This window comes from Anabrus simplex, chromosome 1 (genome assembly GCF_040414725.1).
Source record: "Anabrus simplex isolate iqAnaSimp1 chromosome 1, ASM4041472v1, whole genome shotgun sequence".
Classification (NCBI taxonomy): domain Eukaryota; kingdom Metazoa; phylum Arthropoda; class Insecta; order Orthoptera; family Tettigoniidae; genus Anabrus; species Anabrus simplex.
Window position 1 is genome coordinate 74,042,866 of NC_090265.1, and position 21,898 is coordinate 74,064,763.

The 21,898-nt window shown below is 41.1% G+C and overlaps 1 protein-coding gene across 1 annotated transcript in view; it reads left to right on the forward strand.

Moving 5' to 3' along the window:
* Positions 1 to 446: 446 nt before the first annotated feature.
* The window catches only part of LOC136861384 (hemolymph lipopolysaccharide-binding protein), a 63,386-nt gene continuing 41,934 nt past the window's right edge, over positions 447 to 21,898 (forward strand). The window contains exon 1 of the mRNA XM_067138818.2: positions 447 to 550. Within this exon, the coding sequence (XP_066994919.2) occupies positions 490 to 550 (61 nt within the window). The 5' untranslated portion in view covers positions 447 to 489. The remainder of the gene's footprint in view (positions 551 to 21,898) is intronic.

The window sequence follows — 21,898 nt, forward strand, 5'->3', positions numbered from 1 at the left end:
TCCCCATGAACGCTGCTGAGAGGTTTGGAATTGAATCTAGGCTTTTAGCACGCAATTTAATGATTAGAAATTGTATACCACCACCTCTCCTTTCCTGCCGGATACTATTCTGATGGTGAACTTCTTTTCCACCAACGGGATTCGAACCGGCTAAGCACGGTGTCAGACCATATGGACTTGACGCCTTAACTATCACGGCCAGCAGGTGGGCTAAATAAATAAATACACACATATATAAATAAATTGTTAAATAAATTATTATATAAATAAATATTCATATGCAAAAGTTAAGGAAAAACGTAATTTATCGTAGCTTGAATTACGGGTGAATCCATCAAGGGCAGTATGATTTCCCATTTAAAAGGAAAGACTGTCTTATAAACTGAAGACCACGTTACGAAAGCATAGAGATAAGAAACGCGGGAACTGTAATGATATCGAATAGACAGCGATTAAAGTTCACGGCAAGGGACACAGTTCGCGGGGAAAATGTGGAGATACATTGTGCTCCTAGCGTTTACTGCAGCATCTATGGTCAACATAGTTAGATGTGAGTTACGTTTCTCTTTTACGATTATTGTTATTATTATTATTAGATGCGAAAAAGACCAGAAAACTGATCACGCAAAGCTCACTTAGAAGTTGTGCATTTCCTTCTTTGCCAGGCAGCCTTCAGTTTTTCTGTCATCGTGGTTCTTCGTTCTTCTGTCCACTTAGCTCCTGTCTGCTTCTTGTGGTTTCTCTCTGACTCTACTTCCCAATATTGTTGATTTTCGTTCTGTAGCAGGTTCGGTTACCGATGTCGGCCACTTTGATTCCTGACTTTTCCAGGTCTTGGCGGATTTCCGTTGTCCACCTATTTGTTTTGATGTTTTCTGTTGCCTCAAGTAAGATTCTTGTCAGTCTGTTTTCTGGAAGGCGTTTGATGTGTCCGTAAAATTTCAGGCGTCTTTTTCTGATGTCGGCCGCAAGGTTTGAGAGCTCCTCGGTTTTTGTACGAGATTGCAGTCTATATCCTTCGTCAGTCAGTTTTGGGCCGAGAATTTTTCTGATGATTTCACGTTCCTCTTTCAGGATGTCTTCGAGTACTGTTTTCCTGTGGAGATCCAGTGTTTCACTCGCGTATAGTATTTCAGGTTTGATCTCAGTGTTGTAATGTCGAATTTTGGTGAAGATTGAAAGGCATTTTTGTTGTAAATGTTTTGCGTTCGGCCGAGGGCTCTCTTCATTTTCTGGATGCGGACCTCGAGGGCCTTCTGTTCTTTTCCTGTTGGTACTATAATTTCTCCGAGATATCAGAACTCAGTTACTTTTTCGATTGTGCCAAATTTCGTGTTCAAATTCTGGAGGCTGCAGTGGTTGCACATGACCTTGGTTTTTGAGAAGGAGATTTGTAGGCCGAATTTTTCTGAGCATTTCTTGAGAGTTTCGATTTGGCTGATTGCCTGTTGTTCGTTTGTTGCAAGGATCGCGAGATCATCTGCGAAAGCGAGACAGGAGATTTTTACATGTCTTCTTGTCATACTTAATGGTTGCCAATTTCCTTGAGCTTTTAGAGCTTGTTCCCATTCTCTCATGATTTTGTCCAGGGCTATGTTAAAGAGTAGTGGGGAAAGTCCATCTCCTTGTCGGACACCGGTTTTTATCTGAAAATTTTCAGATATATTTCCCATGAATTTTACCTGGGAGGTTGTGTTGGTGAGAGTTAGTCTGATGATTTTTTGAGTCTTGTTGTCCAGTCCGTACTCACTCAGTGTTTGGAAGAGAGATTGCCGGTCAATGGAGTCGTATGCTTTCTGGAAGTCCACGAAGGTGCAGATTGTGGGTTGTTTTCTTGTGTGTCGTAGTTTCAAGATGGTTTTCAGGTTGAGTATCTGTTCTGCACAGGATCTGTGGGGCCTGAAGCCCGCTTGGTATTCGCCTATGAGTGGTTCTAGTTGTTCCTGTGTTCTTTGGAGGAGGACTGCAGAGAGGATTTTGTATGTGACTTGCACCAGGGAAATTCCCCTGTAATTGTTCACATCTGTTCGGTCACCTTTTTTGTGAAGTGGAACGAGGAGGGCGTTTGTCCAATTTTCTGGTAGTTTTTCCGTTGTCCAAATTTCTTGTATGATTTGTGTGAGTTCTTGGAGAGAATTCTTTCCTAGATGTTTAAGAAGCTCTGCTATGATGCCGTCGTCTCCGGATGCCTTGTTGTTTTTCAGTCGTTGTATGTGTCGGTGTATTTCCTCTTGTGTAGGTGGGGATGAGTCTGTGTTTGGGTTCGGGTGGGGTTTAAGTGGAAACCTCTCCGTTGGTTCTGGGCAGTTGAGTAGTGACTCGAAGTATCTCGCGAGTTCCTTGGTGTTTTCGTCATCTGTGAGTGCCAATTTTCCGTTTTGTTTTCTGAAGCAGAGGTTCTTGGGCGTGTACCCATTTAATCTGTTGCGGAAGACGCTGTAAAAATATCTGGTGTTGTAGTTGCGGAAGTCCTGTTCGGCCGACTTCAGTTGGTCCTCCAGGTATTTCCTCTTGGTTTGTCTGATGAGTTTAGAGGTCTGTCTGCGTACTTCGCGGAATTTTTCTTCGTTTTCAGGTGTACGGTTGCTGATGAACTTCTGGTATGCGTTTTTTCTATTCAATATGGCTTGGTCACATTCGGTGTTCCAAAACGGGTGTCTGCTCTTTTTCTGTAGTGGGATCTGCTCTGATGCACTCTTCATGATTTTTTCGTGGAATTCGTTCCAAGTTTTGGCTGGGATTTTTTCCCATGTTTCCCTGAGATTTGATGTTTTTATTTGTGCTGTGTCCAATTTTTTGTTTGCCTTGGATTTCTGGTAGAAGCGTTTTGGGGTAAATTTCACTTTGATTCTTGTTAGATGATGGTCCGAGTCAATGTTGGCTCCTCTGCGGACTTGAACGTTGTGTACTTCTTTTTGTGCTGGGAAGGAGATGGCGACATGATCGATCTGGTGTTTGCCGCAGCAGGTGTTGGGTGATTCCCATGTGAAGAGCTTATTGGGGTTTTTCCGTAGGGATGCTGACATGATTTTCAGGTCGTGTTGTTGACAGAGCTCGATGAGGCATTTGCCATTTTTGTTGGTCTTTTCGTGTGCTGAGAATCTTCCTGCGGTTTTTCTGTAGCACTTTTCTTTACCAATTTTACCGTTGAAATCGCCAAGGAGAATGATGGTGTCTTTTTCAGGTATTTTGATGAGTGTGGTTTCAAGTTTGTTCCAGAAGTTATTATTATTATTATTATTATTATTATTATTATTATTATTATTATTATTATTATTATTATTATTATTATTATTATTATTATTATTATTATTGGAGCGGCGTCGTTTTACAGCGCGTTTTCTCACTCATTCGGAATAATTATAATAATTAAAACTTTTTTCAGACCTTACTATATGAGATTATTACGCAGTTTTCCAACAGGCAACAATCCGAAATGATGGTATTTTTTTAGATTTCACGTGGATTTCTAGGCCAGTGCAACTCTTGTAACGCAGACCCTCTGATGAGGGTTAATGGCATCTGCCATGTGTAGGTAACTGCGTGTAATTGTGGAGGATACTGTTATGTGCGGTGTGTGAGTTGCAGGGATGTTGGGGACACCACAAACCCCAAGCCCCCGGGCCATTGGATTTAACCTATAAATGTCAAAATTCCCGATCCGATCGGGAATCGAAGCTGCGACCCTCTGAACCGAAAGCCAGTACGCTGACCATTCAGCCAAGAGTCGAACACTGATAGACGGTGACCGTAAGTGACTGAGGTCTATAGACATTCATTTAATAATATCAAAATAACTACAAATTCTTTAAAATGTCGCTGGTGAAACCTGATTTCGATACTCGACAACTTCCTTTGACGGGTAAATATAATAAATCGGACACGGCTATTTTTAGGTTATGTCTGACATTCCTTTATTTAATGTTCTATAATTTCAAGCTTTATCTTTGGGGTAGACAAGAGGCATAATGAGTCCATATTTATTTCAATATCATAGCGCCCACGTGAAACTTCATTACTGGATCACATACATAGTCTAGTTGGAATCGAACAAGTTTTAACGTAGACTTATGTTCTCGACAATGGGTACATGGAAATAAAAATTTGAATATGCTTTTAGTGTTGGGGTAGAAGGCGTATATAACCCAGAGTATTTCTTCTACTTAATCTGTTTATCCTCCAGGTTCGGTTTTTCCCTCGGACTCAGCGAGGGATTCCATCTCTACCGCCTCAAGGGCAGTGTCCATGAGCTACAGACTCTGGGTCTGGGGATACAACTGGGGAGAATGACCAGTAACTCGCCCAGGCGGCCTCACCTGCTATGCTGAACAGGGGCCTTGTGCAGGGATGGGAAGATTGGATGGAATAGGCAAGGAAGAGGGAAGGAAGCGGCCGTGGCCTTAAGTTAGGTACCATCCCGGCATTTGCCTGGAGGAGAAGTGGGAAACCACTTCCAGGATGGCTGAGGAGGGAATCGAACCCACCTCTACTCAGTTGACCTCCCGAGGCTGAGTAGACCCCGTTCCAGCCCTCGTACCACTTTTCAAATTTCGTGGCAGAGCCGGGAATCGAACCCAGACCTCCGGGGGTGGCAGCTAATCACGCTAACCACTACACCACAGAGGTGGACACCCAGGGTATTTAACTTACGATTATGTTTAATGTCTCAATTGACAGATAAAAGTGTAGGCTACCGGTACCTGAAAAAAAATATCTGATACGTAGTTTTCGTGAAGTAGCGCTTCAAAGTTGCTTGTTGTGATGATGCTTGTTGTCATAGGCCCGCGCTTCAAAGTGAGGCAACATTTTGCGCTAAATATGTGACGACACGCGCATACTCTGTTACAGGCTACTATTTTTTTTTTTTTTTTTTTGCTTGTTGCTTTACGTCGCACCGACACAGATAGGTCTTCTGGCGAAGATAGGAGAGGAAATGGCTGGGAGTGGGGAGGAGGTGGCCGTGGCCTTAATTAAGGTACAGCCCCAGCATTTTGCCTGGTGTGAAAATGGGAAACCACGGAAAACCATCTTCAGGGCTGCCGACAGTGGGGTTCGAACCTACTATCTCCCGAATACTGGATACTGGCCGCACTACTGCAGCTATCGAGCTCGGTACTCTGTTATAAGATGGCGCTGTGTTGACTCGCGCGGTCAGTTGGAGGTTAGCTGTCATTGTGAATACAGCGTAGTCAGTTTCTAAGAAGTAAGTCTACGAAACCCTAAAAATCCCGCGGCCGTTACAATAAGTGACAGCCTACCGCCGAATTTTAAATGTTTTTTAAGAAATACTGTTTAGAAGGGCTTTAAGTGCATGTTTATCATTATTATTTATTTCAGCACTTTTCCGACTCATTGGCTGAATGATCAGTGTTCAGGCCTTCGGTTCAGAGGATCCCGGGTTAGATTCCCGGGCGGATTGGAGATTTTAATCGCGCCTGATTAATTTTTGAGACCCGGGGACTGGGCGTTTGTGTTTGTCTGAACACTTTCCTCTTCATTCTCAGACAACATACCACACTACCAACCACCACAGAAACACGCGATAGTGGTTAAATATCTCCATACAGGGTTGGCGTCAGGAAGGGCATCCGGCCGTAAAACAGAGCCAAATCCACATGCGCGACACAGTTTGCATCCGCGACCCCATAGATGTGGGAAAAGCGGTGGAAGGTACATTTTTACACTTTTTATACTTCTCTCTGTTTTCTGGTGTGGGTTGGAACAAATTAGTTACTTTGACAACATGAATGTGACCGAGGTATGCCATTCCTTATGCAGCCAGTTCCTGTAGTGAATGGTGTGCAAATGTTGTTCATAGGGTCGGTTGGTGTGGACATTTCGTTGGGTTTGGTAGACTGATATGTAATAGCAAATTCTGGCTCAGTAAGGAAAGCAGCAAGAAACTACCTCACTCCTCACTTCCCTAGTACGCCTCTTCAGTGACGCCTGAACCACCTATGACGGCTGCTGGTGGAGCAGTTGATGTCCAAACCAGTTTCCGGGCTGAGCACTCAACATACAGATCATAGCTCCACGTGAAACTTCATTGCTTGATCACAAACATAGTCTAGCTGGAATCGAACAATTTCTTATGGTTTTAAGGAATGCTGTTTCTTATTACTATTTATTTTGATCACTTCGCAAGTTCTCTGTGTTGATCAGTAGTAGAGTGACCTCTGAATCAAAAGATCACAGGCTCATTCCGACAGAGGTAACTGGATATTTGAAAGGTGGAAAACAGTCAATTTGACACTCAATGTCGAACGATATCGATACGTCGAAGATCTATGGTGATTCATTTGGTGTTTACGCAATACAATTAATTAAATCTCAGCCATAAATCATCCATCAGATGCAGGTTTTACTCTTTCATCTGGTAGAGTAAAATGGAACGAATTTGACGTACAGGCAGCCTAGTTCTGCACTCGGTAGCTGAGGCTATGCTATTATTATTATTATTATTATTATTATTATTATTATTATTATTATTATTATTATTATTATTATTATTATTATTATTAAAAGTCAGGTTGTGAGTTTCACAAATAGAAAAAGTCCTCTCAGTTTTAATTACTGCGTTGATGGGGTGAAAGTTCCTTATGGGGATCATGTAAGTACCTAGGTGTTAAAATAAGGAACGATCTTCATTGGGGTAATCACCTAAATGGAACTGTAAATAAAGAGTACAGATCACTGCAAATGCTTATGAGGTTATTTAGGGGTTGTAGTAAGGATGTAAAGGAAAGGACATATAAGTCTAGCAAATAAGTCAGCTAAGGGCAACATGATGACAAGCATAATTGGCAGTCATACAAATTTTAGTGAAAAATGGAAGGGTATGTATAAGTACGTACTTTAAGGCAGAAACAGGTTCTAAGAAGGACAATCCAGGAATCGTAATGAACAAGGGCAAAGCCTATGCGAGGATCTTCAAAAGGCAGACGTATTCACTCAATAGTACGTAAAGGTTCTTGCTTAATGGAATAATGTCCAGTTAGAGGTCACTAATACTAAAGAAGTACTAAAATTTATCTTTGATAGCAACAATATTTACAATAAGATACAAAAGTTGAAAACTAGATAAGATTTCTGGGGATATACTAAAGACAATGGGTTGGGATATACAGCAGCATCATATCGGTAGTTCTTATCTTGTTATTGTTTGCATGAAGGAGCTATAGTCCTACCAAATGAATGGAGAGTTACTCACCCTGTGTACAAAGGAAAGGGTGATAGACATAAAGCTGAGAATTACTGGCCAGTAAGTTTGACACGCGTTGCATGTAAGCTTTGGGAATGTATTTTTTCTGATTATATTAGACATGTTTGCGAAATTAATAACTGGTTCGATAGAAGGCAGCTCGGGTTTAGGAAAGGTTATTCCACAGAAGCTCAACTTGTAGGATTCCATCAAGATATACCAGATATCATGGATTCAGGAAGTTCAATGGACTGTATCGATATTGACTTGTCTGAAGCATTTGATAGGCTGCATTTTGGGAGACTACTGGCAAAAATGAGTGCAATAATTGGACTAGACTAGAAAACAGATCTCAGAGAATTAGAGTAGGCGAGGCTTTATCTCACCCTGTAATAATTAAGAGGGAAATTCCTCAAAGCAGTATTATTGGACCTTCATGTTTTCTAGATATATAGCACGTTTGTCTAGTCCAATTGAACTTAAAATAGCAAGGAATATCTATGATACAATTCTGCGATTTATTCTCTGGAAATTTAACTTCATTGTCATAAATGAGTATCAAATTATTGCTTACACACATCATATTTTTGTAATTTATGGCATTTGTAATTGAATAAATTAACCGATTGCATCCAGATTACATTCGATATTGAATTCAGAACAAATGTAACCAGAGCCATGTTTAGGCATGGATAGAGGCATGGTTGTTTTCGCATTAACGATAAAACCAAACCAAACCCCATGGCACTACAGCCCTGAAGGGCCTTTGCCTACCAAGTGACCGCTCCTCAGCCCGAAGGCCTACAGATTACGAGGTGTCGTGTGGTCAGCACGTGAATCCTCTCGGCCGTTATTCTTGGCTTTCTAGACCGGGGACGCTTTCTCACCGTCAGATAGCTCCTCAATTCTAATCACGTAGGCTGAGTGGACCTCGAACCAGCCCTCAGGTCCAGGTAAAAATACCTGACCTGGCCGGGAATCGAACCCGGGACCTTCGGGTTAAGAGGCAGGCACGCTACCCCTACGCCACGGGCCCGGCTCATTAACGATAAGGGGGACAAAAATATTTTGAAGCGATTCTGAGATATCGTAACGAATCATATGATTCTGGTTAAGAAATTAGTGATTTTGGTTTCGCGAATTACAGCGAATTAAATCGACAACGCCAGTTTAAACCAAATTTATTTCTCATATTCTTGCAAAATAACGATCTTGAAATTGTATTCCAACATCACGTGTGTGAAAGGAAACAGGAAACCGAATAAGGATTTCTCGAAGTATCTCTTCGTATTAATATTGTGTTAAATCTCTTAATGGTATGGCCATACAAGGGTGAAACGTACGGCCATGTAGAGTGAAAGTGCGATTTGTTATTAATCTTCATTAGAACTACACTGACTGAGCAAATGTCATGGGATAACGGAGCACTGATGCGCAGGTGTGTTGTCTGCGCACCACACGCCCCCTGTGCCAGCGGCAGTTGTATAGGAGACCTTCTGAGCAGTGGCTGTGCATGTGACAGGTGTAACATGGAATGTCGTCGTGAGCTGACACCGTTCGAACGGGGTATGGTGGTCGGTGCCCAACGGATGGGAAGTGCGATTTCGGAAGTGGTGCGGGAATTCGGCTTCACACTATCAACCGTGTCCAGGGTGTATCGTGAATGGTTGAATGCGGGTGTCACCGTCCACAACAGACGAACGACCGGCCGTCCAGCCACTCTCGATGACCGTGACCGGCGACATTTGAGACGGATTGTCAATAGTGACAGACGGGCAACCGTGCAACAAATCACGGTTCAGTTCAACACAGGCCGTGCTAGACACGTCTCCCAGTGGACAATCCGTAGGAACATGGGTTATATGGGGGTATGGGAGCCGGCGCGGCACACGGGTGTCACTGTTAACCCGACGCCCTCGGGCACAACGACGCGCATTTGTCGCCAGTCACCAGGGATGGACATTGGAAAAATGGCGTAACGTGATATGGTCGGACGAATCACGATTTTAACTGCACCATGCCGATGGGAGGCACCGTGTATGGTGCAGACCACATGAAGCGATGGATCTCGCCTGCCTCGAAGGTGTGGTCCAGGGCGGTGGTGTCTCTGTTATGGTCTGGGGTGCATTTTCCTGGTATGGAATGGGCCCCCTAGTTGTTCTGGAAGATACTTTGAATGGTACGCGGTATGTTGAGCTGCTCGGAGACCATCTCCACCCATTTTTGGCCTTCCAGCGCCCAGACGGTTCTGCGGTATTTCAAGATGATAACGCGCCGCCACATCGCTCCCATGTCTCCCGGGAATGGTTCCAGGAACATGCAGGGGAGGTCCAACGACTGCCATGGCCACCCAGGAGCCCAGATATGAACCCTATCGAGCATATCGACGGCTTACTTCTAAAACCTCGTATGTCCCGATACTCTTCCTACGCATTATTTTCCTTAAGGTTGGCCACGCCTTCCGGCCACATATGGATGTACAGTCCAGCAGAACAATTTTAATTGTGATTTTAATGCTGATGTGTAAAGGAAAATGGACCCTACCATACCGTACAGTAGGGATGTTATTTGCATCACGTATTTACGCACTCCTACAGTATAATGTATTTAAGGTTCAATTTCCTTTGCCCTTCAGCATAGGAAAATGAACACAACGAAAATCGTTCTGATGGGCTGCATATCAATATGTGGCTGGGAGGCGAGAAAAGTCTTAAGGAAAATAATGGGTAGAAAGAGCATTGCGAGATACGAGGTTTTAGAAGTAAGCCGTCGATATCTTGGATGTTCTGGAACGCAGGCACCGTGCCATGGATCCTGCACCCACGAACAGACCAGCATTGGCGGCCGCTCTGCAAACGATTTGGTGTCAGCTGAGTCCAGAGGACTACCAGGGTCTTGTCGACTCACTTCCACGGCGTCTCACTGCAGTTCGCAGGGCCAGAGGAGAACCCACACGCTATTAGGTGACTACCCCATGACATTTGCTAAGTTAGTTTATTATATAGTAAGGAATAATGAAATCCGGCCCCGCGGTGTAGGAGGCAACGCGTCTGCCTGTCACCCAGCGGCCTAGCGTTCGATCCCGGCGGGTCAGGGGTTTTTAATTGTAAATGATTAGTATCCCTGGCCTGAGGACTGGCTGTTTGTGTCGTCCTCCATTCCTCACATTCAACACTTTACACTTACACGCAGATTCGTTTCTTACGGTGAAAATAGTAGCAAAAGATCTGCAGAGACCGACGCCACGAATAAATATCATTATTTAAAGTAAGGAATAATGAAAGATTATCAATATAGTTTCTCTTTATTTTTCTATCTTTCACATAGTTGATAAATCTTACGAATTAAACATTTTATCATTTTAAGAAATTATTAAAGATTAATTAAAACCATTGCTCAGTCCTATTTCGCGAAATAACGCGAAAAATTGTTTCCTTTATGTGACATCGAACATAAATTAATGCGAAAAAATCTTGCCTCTAGGCATGAGCCTTATTGACTCTGGACCAGGGTGGCAAATTTATGGGGCGGCATAAATTGAATGGTCTAATAGTTTGAAAACGAGTTTATGGAATGTGTGCACTTTAAAAGCGATAGCTCCCGATATGAATAACGGCATTTTTGTTCCCCTTTATATGAAAGCTGTTGGTAAAATAATAATAGAAATCGACGGCTTACTTCTAAAACCTCGTATGTTCCGTTGCTCTTCCTACGCATTACTTTCCTTAAGGTTGACCACGCCTCCCGGCCACATATGGATATGCAGTGCATCAGAACAATTTTCATTGTGTTCAATTTCCCTTGCTGACGTGTAAAGGAAAATGGACCTTACCATACTGTATAGTAGGGATGTTGTTTGCATCACGTATTTACTCACTCCTACAGTATAATGCATTTAAGGTTCAATTTGCTTTACATATTGGCATAGGAAAATGAACACAACGAAAATTGTTCTGATGTACTGCATATCAATATGTGGCTGGGAGGCGAGACCAGTCTTAAGGGAAATAATGGGTAGAAAGAGCATTGCGAGATACGAGGTTTTAGAAGTAAGCCGTCGAAATATTGCCACAATGAAGAAACACAGCCTCTCGGTGCTGCGTACGGTTATGAACGTGACCTCAAGCTGCAACTTAGTCAAGCGGGCGGCGAATCAACGCTACCTAGAGGCAACCGCGTGATGTTGAGTGAATCGAGAAGGCTGCTATTTTTCTATAATACCAAGAAGTCTGTGAAAGGGAAAGCCATTTTTATTCAGTTTGTGAGAGTTGTATTAAGGTAACCCTGGAGTGAATTTTCGTGAAAATCGATTACGAATTTTAAATTTTGATTTTGACGTTAGGCCTTCATTTATCGAAATATTGCATCGCTGAAGCGCCACCGCCATTTCAAAGTCCCTGCAGAGATTGAAATATCTCGCGGAGCTTTAATCTCTGCGAGCGCTACGCCCACTTCATCTGTGCAACGCGACAAGAGTCGGATATACCATAGCAAGAAGCGAGGACTTTGTAACTTAATAGGAACGGTTTTCCAGTGGAAAGGACCAGAGAAACAGGAAGATCATCGGGAGAGTAGGAGAAAAAAGAAATCTGAAATCTGAGTGTCCCACATATGTACAATCGCGATCACAATAATTCCGGTTGGAAAAGGAAACAGGTAACATTAGGGCGAAGATTTTTGCCGACCCTGAGGATGAAGGAGGAGTAACCAAGCCAACGTCACATGTGTTCGTCTTCCAGGAGGTGTGGCTTTGTGACGTTGCGCACTCAGAGGCCACTGCCAACTCCATTTTTACGGGAAGTGATTAAGATGTTTCTATGCTTAAACATTCTGGCTACACTAGCTTTTCTTAATAAAGGAAAACAATTAATTAATTGTAATGTCATAGCGATGAATAATGTAGACTATGTAATCCCACCCCAATTAATGTCATTTAATTGTTTGATCAGCGCTGACAATAACTTAATAGGAACGGTCTTCCAAACGCCCTAGCGTCTCTGATAATAATTATTATTTAATGCCAGTGTATTTTTTTGCTAGTGGTTTTACGTCGCACCGATACAGATAGGTCCTATGGTAACGATGGTATAGGAAAGGCCTAGGAGTTGGAAGGAAGCGGTCGTGGCCTTAATTAAGGTACAGCCCGAGCATTTGCCTAGTGTGAAAACCATCTTCAGGGCTGCCGAGAGTTGGATTCGAACCCACTATCTCCCGGATACAAGCTCAGAGCCGCGCACCCCTAACCGCACGGCCAACTCACGCGATAGGTTATTTTTACTTTGGCTTTTGAGGATAACAAGTATTATTATAATTATAATTAGTATTATTATTATTAGCAGTAGTTTTAGCAGTAGTAGTATTTAACGGGTCTATATTGATGAAAATAAAGGCCATTCTTCCTTATTGTACGATACCATTTGATCATGAAGTCATAGTCGAGACAGCAAACATTTCAGCCAGATCTCGCACACAGGAATTACAAAGAAACTGGAGAATTTGACCCTCATTGAGTTGACATACACATTACATCTGCTGCCTTGAAGGAGACGTGCGGTTCCTCCCTTCATTCCCCTCTCCCGTCATTGTTGAGCCAGTGAGACGTGTGGGCAGGCGGGGAAGCAAGTACCTTCCCCTCTGCGCGTGTTTCGTTCATGCTAGATATCCTCGTACCTCCGTTTGCTCCACCTCCCCTCACTCTTCAGATGTGTGCATGTGTTAACGCGTCTGGTGGATGTGACCAATGAGAGAGAGAGTGTGTAAGCAGGTACTGGATGGTTCTCAGGGCTGTACTGATTTCTTGTCTGAAATGAATAATTCTGGCCAAGAGGTAGTAAAGATTTCGAGTGTACTAGGAGGATTTTAGTGTGAGTAGTGCATGCAGATCTTTCAGTACCTTCCTGTATATAAAATGTCCCTTGGGTTACAGTTTTTGAGATAGGCAGTTCAAACTTGCTACATAAGTTAACAGATATATTAGGGTGAATTGAAATTGCGTTTGGTTTCATTCTGAAAAAAGAAAAACTCTTAATTTTAAAATATCATTTTTGTTGATATTTAAGGAAAAAATTATGAGTCCATAAATTAAATAAAATTCTATAGGATTATCTATCATTACCACACCAAAACCAAGGGCAATTTAAAAAAATGCCTATGTGGTGAACATGTTGACAAAATATGGAGTTGATAAAATCAAATTTACAATACGAGGGACTTTTCTATGGCGACCCATAAAAATGAAGTAATTTGACCATATCTTCTGAACCATTAAAGCTACTGAACTGAAACTTATAAACAGTCTTCTGATATCATATTACCTCTTTCGTATAAATTTGAAAAATCTAGCTTTGATAGTTTAGGACTGACCGACTCGTCTGAATGGTCAGCGTACTGGCCTTCGGTCCAGAGGGTCCCGGGTTCGATTCCCGGTCGAGTCGGGGATTTTAACTTTCTTAGGTTAATTCCAATGGTCCTGGAGCTGGGTGTTTGTGCTGTCCCCAACATCCCTGCAACTCATACACCAAACATAACACTATACTTCACCACATTAATACGCAGTTACCTACACATGGGAGATGCCGCCCACCATCATCGGAGGGTCTGCCTTACAAGGCAGAAATAGCCGCACGAAATTACTATTAATTGAGGACTTTTGAATTTCACTCATGGGTTACCTTAAGTGTTTTCGTATTACGTATACGTACACAATATGGATGGTCGAAGACGATTACGGTAAGTGGCGCAAATTATGGCAGATTAGCAGAAGAGAAAAAGAGAAGGGAGAGTGAATTGTTCTCTAATAACTAAAATTAGACTTATTTTTCCACAGAATCCAAACTATAATTCAAACAACTTTTTCTCATACAATGACGAAAATAAAAATGTTGGTACCGGCACAGAAAACTTTGATGAGTTTACGCACACTTTTACTTGGTTTCCATTGGTCTGCTGTTTGAACTGGAAGTGAAAATCGTGAAGACGATCTAGTACCAAGAGAAGGTATTTTAAAATCAAACGAGTTCCCTTATTTTTGGCTTATGAATACTGTTACTAGAGACTACTATGCTAAATGTAGAGTGAAACGGAATCAGGACAATATTTCTGTAATTCTACGCGGATGTAACCAGGCATTTAAGGATTTCTTAAAAAAGTGCTGTTTGAACGAAAGCTTTTAAATGGTGACATTATGAAACGTGACTATCTGGTTTATTTCTGCAACCAACAATCTGTTTCTGTCCTTCTTGTACACTTTTCTTGGAGGGACATCCCGATATCAATAACTGTCTTCAGTGATTGGAAGCATGGAACATGAGTATTTCCACTCTCATCGTGAATACGTGTTAATATTGTAAGACGCGGTGGTGAATTATGCAGAGCTGACAGCCCTCTGAGCTCTCAGTTGGAATTATGGGTACGTGAACGAATATTTATTCATGAAATTTCATTATCATTTTTGTCCCAAATAGAAGATAATAATTGCTTTTACGCAAGTTAAGAGAAAAATTAGCGGTAAATTAATAAATACCGGTATTACCAAAGAAATATATACGTACATACTCTGCTGATTACGAGTATGATTTCTACTACATCGCTGCATTTCAGTTGTCTATTCAAGTAATACTTTTGTTTGTGAAGTATTTGCTCACTTCTTTGAACTTCTTTGCTTTGCCTGATGTTACTTAGTGGGGCGAGTTGTTGACTTGTGTCCGTAACTCATTAATTAATAGAATTATAGGTCCAGGGATCATGCTATTTTTCTTTCAACAAAAATCATTTTAGTGTTACGATAAACGTTTCACCTCCATTTCCCCGTCTGAACTGTCCGCGCTGGACCAAGATATTGAGAATTCATAGATATAGCACTTCCATTCGTCGGTGCTAGTCCAGGATCTCACGAAGGAAACAAAACACGGCACGATGAAGCGGAATGCCACAGAAGAGACTCGTGTCTACAACAAAATTGTCACCGTAGTTACGTAACTATATTTCTCTAGCAATAATGGTACTTGTCCGCCTCTGTGGTGTAGTGGTTAGCGTGATTAGCTGCCACCCCCGGAGGTCCGGGTTCGATTCCCGGCTCTGCCACGAAATTTGAAAAGTGGTACGAGGGCTGGAACGGGGTCCACTCAGCCTCGGGAGGTCAACTGAGTAGAGGTGGGTTCGATTCCCACCTCAGCCATCCTCGAAGTGGTTTCCCACTTCTCCTCCAGGCAAATGCCGGGATGGTACCTAACTTAAGGCCACGGCCGCTTCCTTCCCTCTTCCTTGCCTGTCCCATCCAATCTTCCCATCCCTCAACAGGGCCCCTGTTCAGCATAGCAGGTGAGGCCGCCTGGGCGAGGTACTGGTCATTCTCCCCGGTTGTATCCCCGACCCAAAGTCTGAAACTCCATGGACACTGCCCTCGAGGCGGTAGAGGTAGGATCCCTCGCTGAGTCCGAGGGAAAAGCCGACCTTGGAGGGTAAGAATAATAATAATGGAACTTATTAGTTTACCGCTAATTTTAATGGCAGTCGCCAGTGGGATACAGGATGGAGCACCTAGACGACGCCACAGAAGACGACTACCGCAGCCGTAGTCGAAACGTCGGGAAGGGAATGAGAGGAGTGGACGAAAGCATAACAGCCCGGGAGATTTTTATTATATTGACACCGGCGTGAAGGCCTTCATACTTCCATGTTCTTATGTTTATGACGCGCTGGACAGACTTTGAAATTGCCCCGAGCAGCCCCCCCCCCACCAGTATTCATTCGTACACATGATTAAACTTGAATACACAACCTAGCCTGAATGAAAATGTGTTTTCAATAATACACCTAACTTAACGTGCTCTAGTTTGACACCGTATTTTTCATTTTATGTTTGTATGAATTCTTTAGCTTGGTGTCTGTTCCAAGGGAGCACAGCAAAAGAAATAATCGCCATCACAGGGTTAGATCAGCTCTAGCTTCAGCACTAAGGGAAAAGAAGTGGCAAGTTTGCGAAGAAGTTCACTATGTGTCAGTGCCGTATGCTGGTATCAAGACGTGGGCTACCACTAGAATTAGGCTACTCCTTTTCGATAGTTGGTTTAGGGAACATCAAGCTTTAAGCATTTTGAGCTGCATCCAACAGCCAACGGAGCTGTCCGCTGTGTTGTCAAGGCTGCTTCACAAGCTATTGCCCTGGCCTCTGCCACCGCCAATACTCAACACCTGATCAATCGAGTTGGTAGCCTAAGGGTTAGCAAATTGAAGTCCAGCTTTGAGGCTAAATGGATAGAATGCTTGTCTTTGGTCCGACGGCCCCGCTTCAATTTTCAGAATCAACCCCCTCCTAGTGTTAATTCCCCTGGCTTGGGAACTGGGAGTTTATGACGTCTTCGCCATTCATGTTATCCTTATTAGGTCACCACCAAGCCTATGTAGATGCCATGCACCATTATTATTATTATTATTATTATTATTATTATTATTATTATCGTTAAATAACAATGTTGAATTTTACAGCGGTCGTACCCATCGTTCAATGGTTAATTATCTGCATCGGAAGATCAGTGGTGGTGTCCGACCCATGATCACAGGTTCGATTCCAACCAACAAAGAGAACACTAAATCTGATAGATTGTGTTTCATTTTAGCAGATCTACCAATAAAAAGAAAACTATATTACTCCTATAACAGCAGCCCTGCAGTGTCTTTCTACAAGGATGTAGAAGTAAACGGGAGTGAAATACCAGCACTCAGTTATCTATATAGTGAACCCGAGTGACATAGGTCCATAGTCAGTCATGATTTGATCGATAAAATAATATATGGTACATTTATTGAAATACAGAAGTGTAGTTGAAAACATTTCATATATGTAATGTCGAAATCGGAGCGAAGGAAGGACGACAGACTGGAGCCTGACGGATTAGCTCGACACACCAACATTTAGCTACTTCACAGCAGGGGATCTCATTAGTTGGCGAACAAGCAAATACAAGTCTACAAATAAGTCTTGGTCAGAAAGAGAAAGGGATAGTTTTACAAAGGAAGCTCGCTGCATGAGTAATACGTTGGGATATTTTTGCCAGGACGGAGATTCCCGTGCCGTCATGGAAAACTACAGCGGTTGCGAGGACATTCGCTAGCCTAGGTTCGGGCAGGTGGAGATTTAAATCACGTGACCGCTTGCCGGCCAATCGTAAAAATTTGATGTAAGACTCAGGGATACCATCTTAAGGAATGATGGATGAGATATTCTCGTAACTTCAAAAGTAATCAGTAATCAATTATTGTGAGTACACGGATCGATGTAATGAATTTATTAGATGTCACGCATGGAAAAATAATCAATAATTATTGGCAAATTAAATAAATTGAAGGCTGGATTTCTTGGAAACCAGACAGCTTGAATCTCATTGGCTGGACAAAGACCACGTTGTAAGGGACGCTTCCGAAGGCGCGAAATGTGAGGAGCTAAATCCACCCGTATCTCCTAAATCTGTGATCGCAAGGAGTTCATATTTAATCCAGCAGATATGCTAGCGGAGTGGATTAATTTGATGTAAATTTTAACGTCCAATTCGGAGTGAAAGTACCGATATTAAAAATCCACCCCCTCCCTAAGGGGTATGACGTCAATGAATCCGCGGGAGAAAGCTTCATCCATATATACGGGACAAGGGATCCTCGCCAACACACTTGAAATGAATCTCTGGAGGTGAACCGTCGGTCGCAGCTAACTTCGAATTTTACGGGCATACAGTAACTTAACATTTAATGGCGCGAGCATCCGCCAGTGTTTGTAAAATGTGATAGCGCTCAAGCAACATGAACTGGAAATAGTTAACGTAGGACAGTGTTTGTCAGTTATAAATATCAGTGAAGTAAATTAATTGCACTGTAAGAGAGTAATATAAATTGTACCACAATAAGTACGTACATAACAGACTGTGTGACGAACAGTACTTTAAGGGAATAATAGCCTGTGCTTTGCAATATCGAACCGCTATCATGAACACTTCAAGAGTGCCGTATGAAACGGGCGTATCGCGTCAGACGACATAAATCGCGACGGGCGTAAAAGTTGACACCTCGTCGTACGTGTCCAGGTCCATTGTGCGGTAATTGGACGAAGATTAAAATAGTGTAAAATATTAAATTTTTGGGTCTAGGATATTAATTTGTTGTATAAAAGTTAAAGTATTCAGTGTTAACGTTGTAAATGGTGAAGTTTTGTGTTAATTAAGGTATTAGTGTAAAATGGTAATGTGCCAGGAAATCTTTTGTGGAACTACGCCATCAAGAATGGAGGAGTAAAATGCAGAGAGGGGCCGAAAGGAGCCTCTCATCTGCAAAGCTGTAATGGAATACCGAGAAACTAAGATGAGTACATAACAATGTAAATAATATTTGGGAAATGTTAGCGTGATTGGGAAAAATGGGAATAATTTGATTATACTTGGTTACCTTCTGTAACAAGATGAGGCGCTTAACGACCCCATCCTAAATTTGTAGCACGGACAGTAGTAAATAATAACAATGTAAATAATCGGGTCTTTTTTTCTGTAGTCAGTTTGTTGTAGATGTAAATTTTGTAGATATAGGGTAGTACGTTAAGTCATGCATGCATTCTTAATTTCTTTGTATTCAAGAATAATTCTCTTTCATTTGATTTTGGTTATGATAGTTAAATAGACCCGATATGTGTTTTTCTGTTTTGTCATTTTAACGAGCTATGTAATGACACTGAAGGAAAATCCAGCTTCGACATACCAGTTGTGTTTTGTTGTGATTAGTATGTTCATATTTTCAAAGAAGTTGTTCAAATTTGTGAGAAGCGATTATAATAATAAATTTCCAAGTAAATCATATCTGGATTGATTAGTGCCAGAATAAATCGAATTTGTGAAAGGGGTTATGCGTTAAACATATTAAGAGTGGACTACCGTGTAACAGGCGAAAATTAATTTTTTTTAATTAATAATAATAATAAATAAAAATAAAACTACTTTTTTAAAGAAGAATATATTTTTTTAAAATTTGGATATAATAATAATTCATGTGATATCGGATATTTAGTGAGCCGCGCGTAATAATAAAAGTCAAGTGATCACGTGTTGAGTTTATCGGGAATCATTTAATGACGGGATGTCGTTTTTTAATTCGGAATTAAAGTGTGTGGTAACTTAATTTGATAAATTAATAATATTGAAATTTAAGATCGGTGCTAATAATCCGTACATGTTAATGAACGTGTGGTTTAAATTACGGTCCAATAATTTTTTACGTATAAATGTCGTGTCTTAAATTTGCAATTCATTAGCCGGAACACGTAGGACTAATATTACGAAACCATGATTGTCAAATTTTGGTAAATATAATTTCCATATGTTACGATTATTTGTGGAGAATGAACTAAGGCGTAGATCAAAATGAGATAGAAAAATGTTAAAGAATCTGCAGTCAGATAATAAAAGGTCGTACGATGTCAGAAGTGAATAAATAAGTCAGTTGATAATTCTGTGAGAAATAAATGAATCAAGGAATATTGAGATAGAAAAGGAAATAAATTCCGTACGAGAGACACTTAGGATATTGAAATGAGTGTAAAATGTACGGGCAGTGTCACAGAGAAATACTGAGTTACGTAGCGGGTAGAATTCGAACCCGTGACAGCATGTACGAAATAAATAGACTGCACAGCTATTCGTCGAGATACTACGGATTTAAGGATAATGAGAGTTCAGAGTCCACATAAATGATCGTATAGTGTAATCATTGTAATGACGAGCGATGACAATCATGATGTCGTGATAATAATAATAATAAATATTGCAGATAAAGGATTGGACCGCTTTAATTAAATGAGCGTTGATAAAGATGTTAAACGGGAATCTAAATGAGAATATGCAACCGATAATAATAATAATAACAATGTAAGGACGACGTTAAATCATCGCGGTCAGATTAATAATACTTGTCATAATAATAACAGTAATGATGTCGTTGGTTGATCAGTGAAATAATTGTAATTGCGACCGATATCTTAATATATTTTGGCGGAAGTGACCGGTTCATTAATAATAATAATAATAATAATAATAATAATAACCTCTTGAGTGCCGTTAATAATAATAATATCTTAAGTCACCTATTCATTAATAATAATAATAACCACAAGAGGGATATAATAATAATAACAACAGTAATAACCATTTGTGTTTGCGTTCCGCATAATAATGACGATATTAATCAAACGTGACAATGCCAGGAACCGTTGAATAATAATAATAATAATGATAATAATAATAATAATTGTTACCATGTTTTTGTGATATTTATGCGTGAAAGAAGGTGCGGGGTGGTGAACAGGTCTCAAGCTACGGAAGTAAAATTAATTTAAAATTTAATTTGGTTATATTTTCTTTTCAAAAAAAAAAAAAAAGAAATAACAAGCATTGCAGGTACAAGGTAGCAAGTCAATAAAATGTAGTTACAATATTTACTGGATTTGGGCTTCGCGCCCAGACTTCACAATGCTTGGGCAATCAGCCCAACCTTACTTCAAAATAAGTATTAACAGAGGGGCAGAAAAACCCATTCATGCTCAGGAGCACTTGCACTAAATTACACAGAAAAAACCTCCTCGAGGCACACAACACTCAATTTTCGAGAAAGAGCCACTCGCTCTCAACTTTAAGCCTATCAAAGGCCACACCAAACTCCACCTTCAAGTTGTCCTCTAAGGACCTAGATACAGGGGTAAAATACCCAAACTACTGAGGCCTATTAATTAAAAAAAAGGAAAATTACATGGCCTCTAAAATAACAATTTGGGAGGAGGCGATCTGCTCTCCTAATACATTCGTTTAAAACCTGATCGGGCTCTAGGCCGCTAATGCAAGGGCTAATCCCATACTACAGAGGTGACTTTAGAAAAGCAACAAATTTACATAATGTTAAGGAAGAATAGGTTGAGAAAATAAGTTCACCTCAAAACAATATGAATGGGAGCTCGAGAGGGTTAAGCACTCTCTATCCCGATATGCAGTTTAAAAGATGGAATAGATACAAGTTTCTTTACATTTTAAGGAAGGTTACATAATGGAAAAACTTCGGACCCGCCCCGAGAGTTAAACTGCTGAGCAAGCAAGAAAAGAAGAAATTAATCGGCCATTACCTGGTTGTTGACCACTGCCGGAGAAAGAGGCGCTTCCCGCCCCCTGCTATGTACTTTACACACCAAAGGATTGAACAGAAGTGGCGCAGAGACCCAAAAATCAGCAGTTTATATGCTCTCGCGGAAGGTTCGAGGCGTTAGGGGAAAGAAAACACCCTCCCACAATCACTTTATTGGTGGATAAATAAAACCCCTACACAATATGAAGAAGAAACACATTATTGGTGGAAAATTAATTGAAGAAATTCGGGATTGGCTACATTCAAAACAAGGGGAAGGAAAGGGATAATATTGCCAACTTAACCAATGACTGAGAGAAATTTAACAAAGAACAAACTTTTGAAATAAAATTTTCTCCAAAGAACAGTTCTTTCACTTTGCACTAGGGTGCACTATTGTAGTTTTTCAGTAGTGTCCTCTAGAAGAGAAAGTTCACACTTCTTACTTCAAGCAAAACAAAAACACATCAAAAATGACACAGTTCAAAAACTCCAAAATTTCCACGTGGTGACATCTTCTGAGAAAGCCGAAAATTAATACCGTAGATAAAG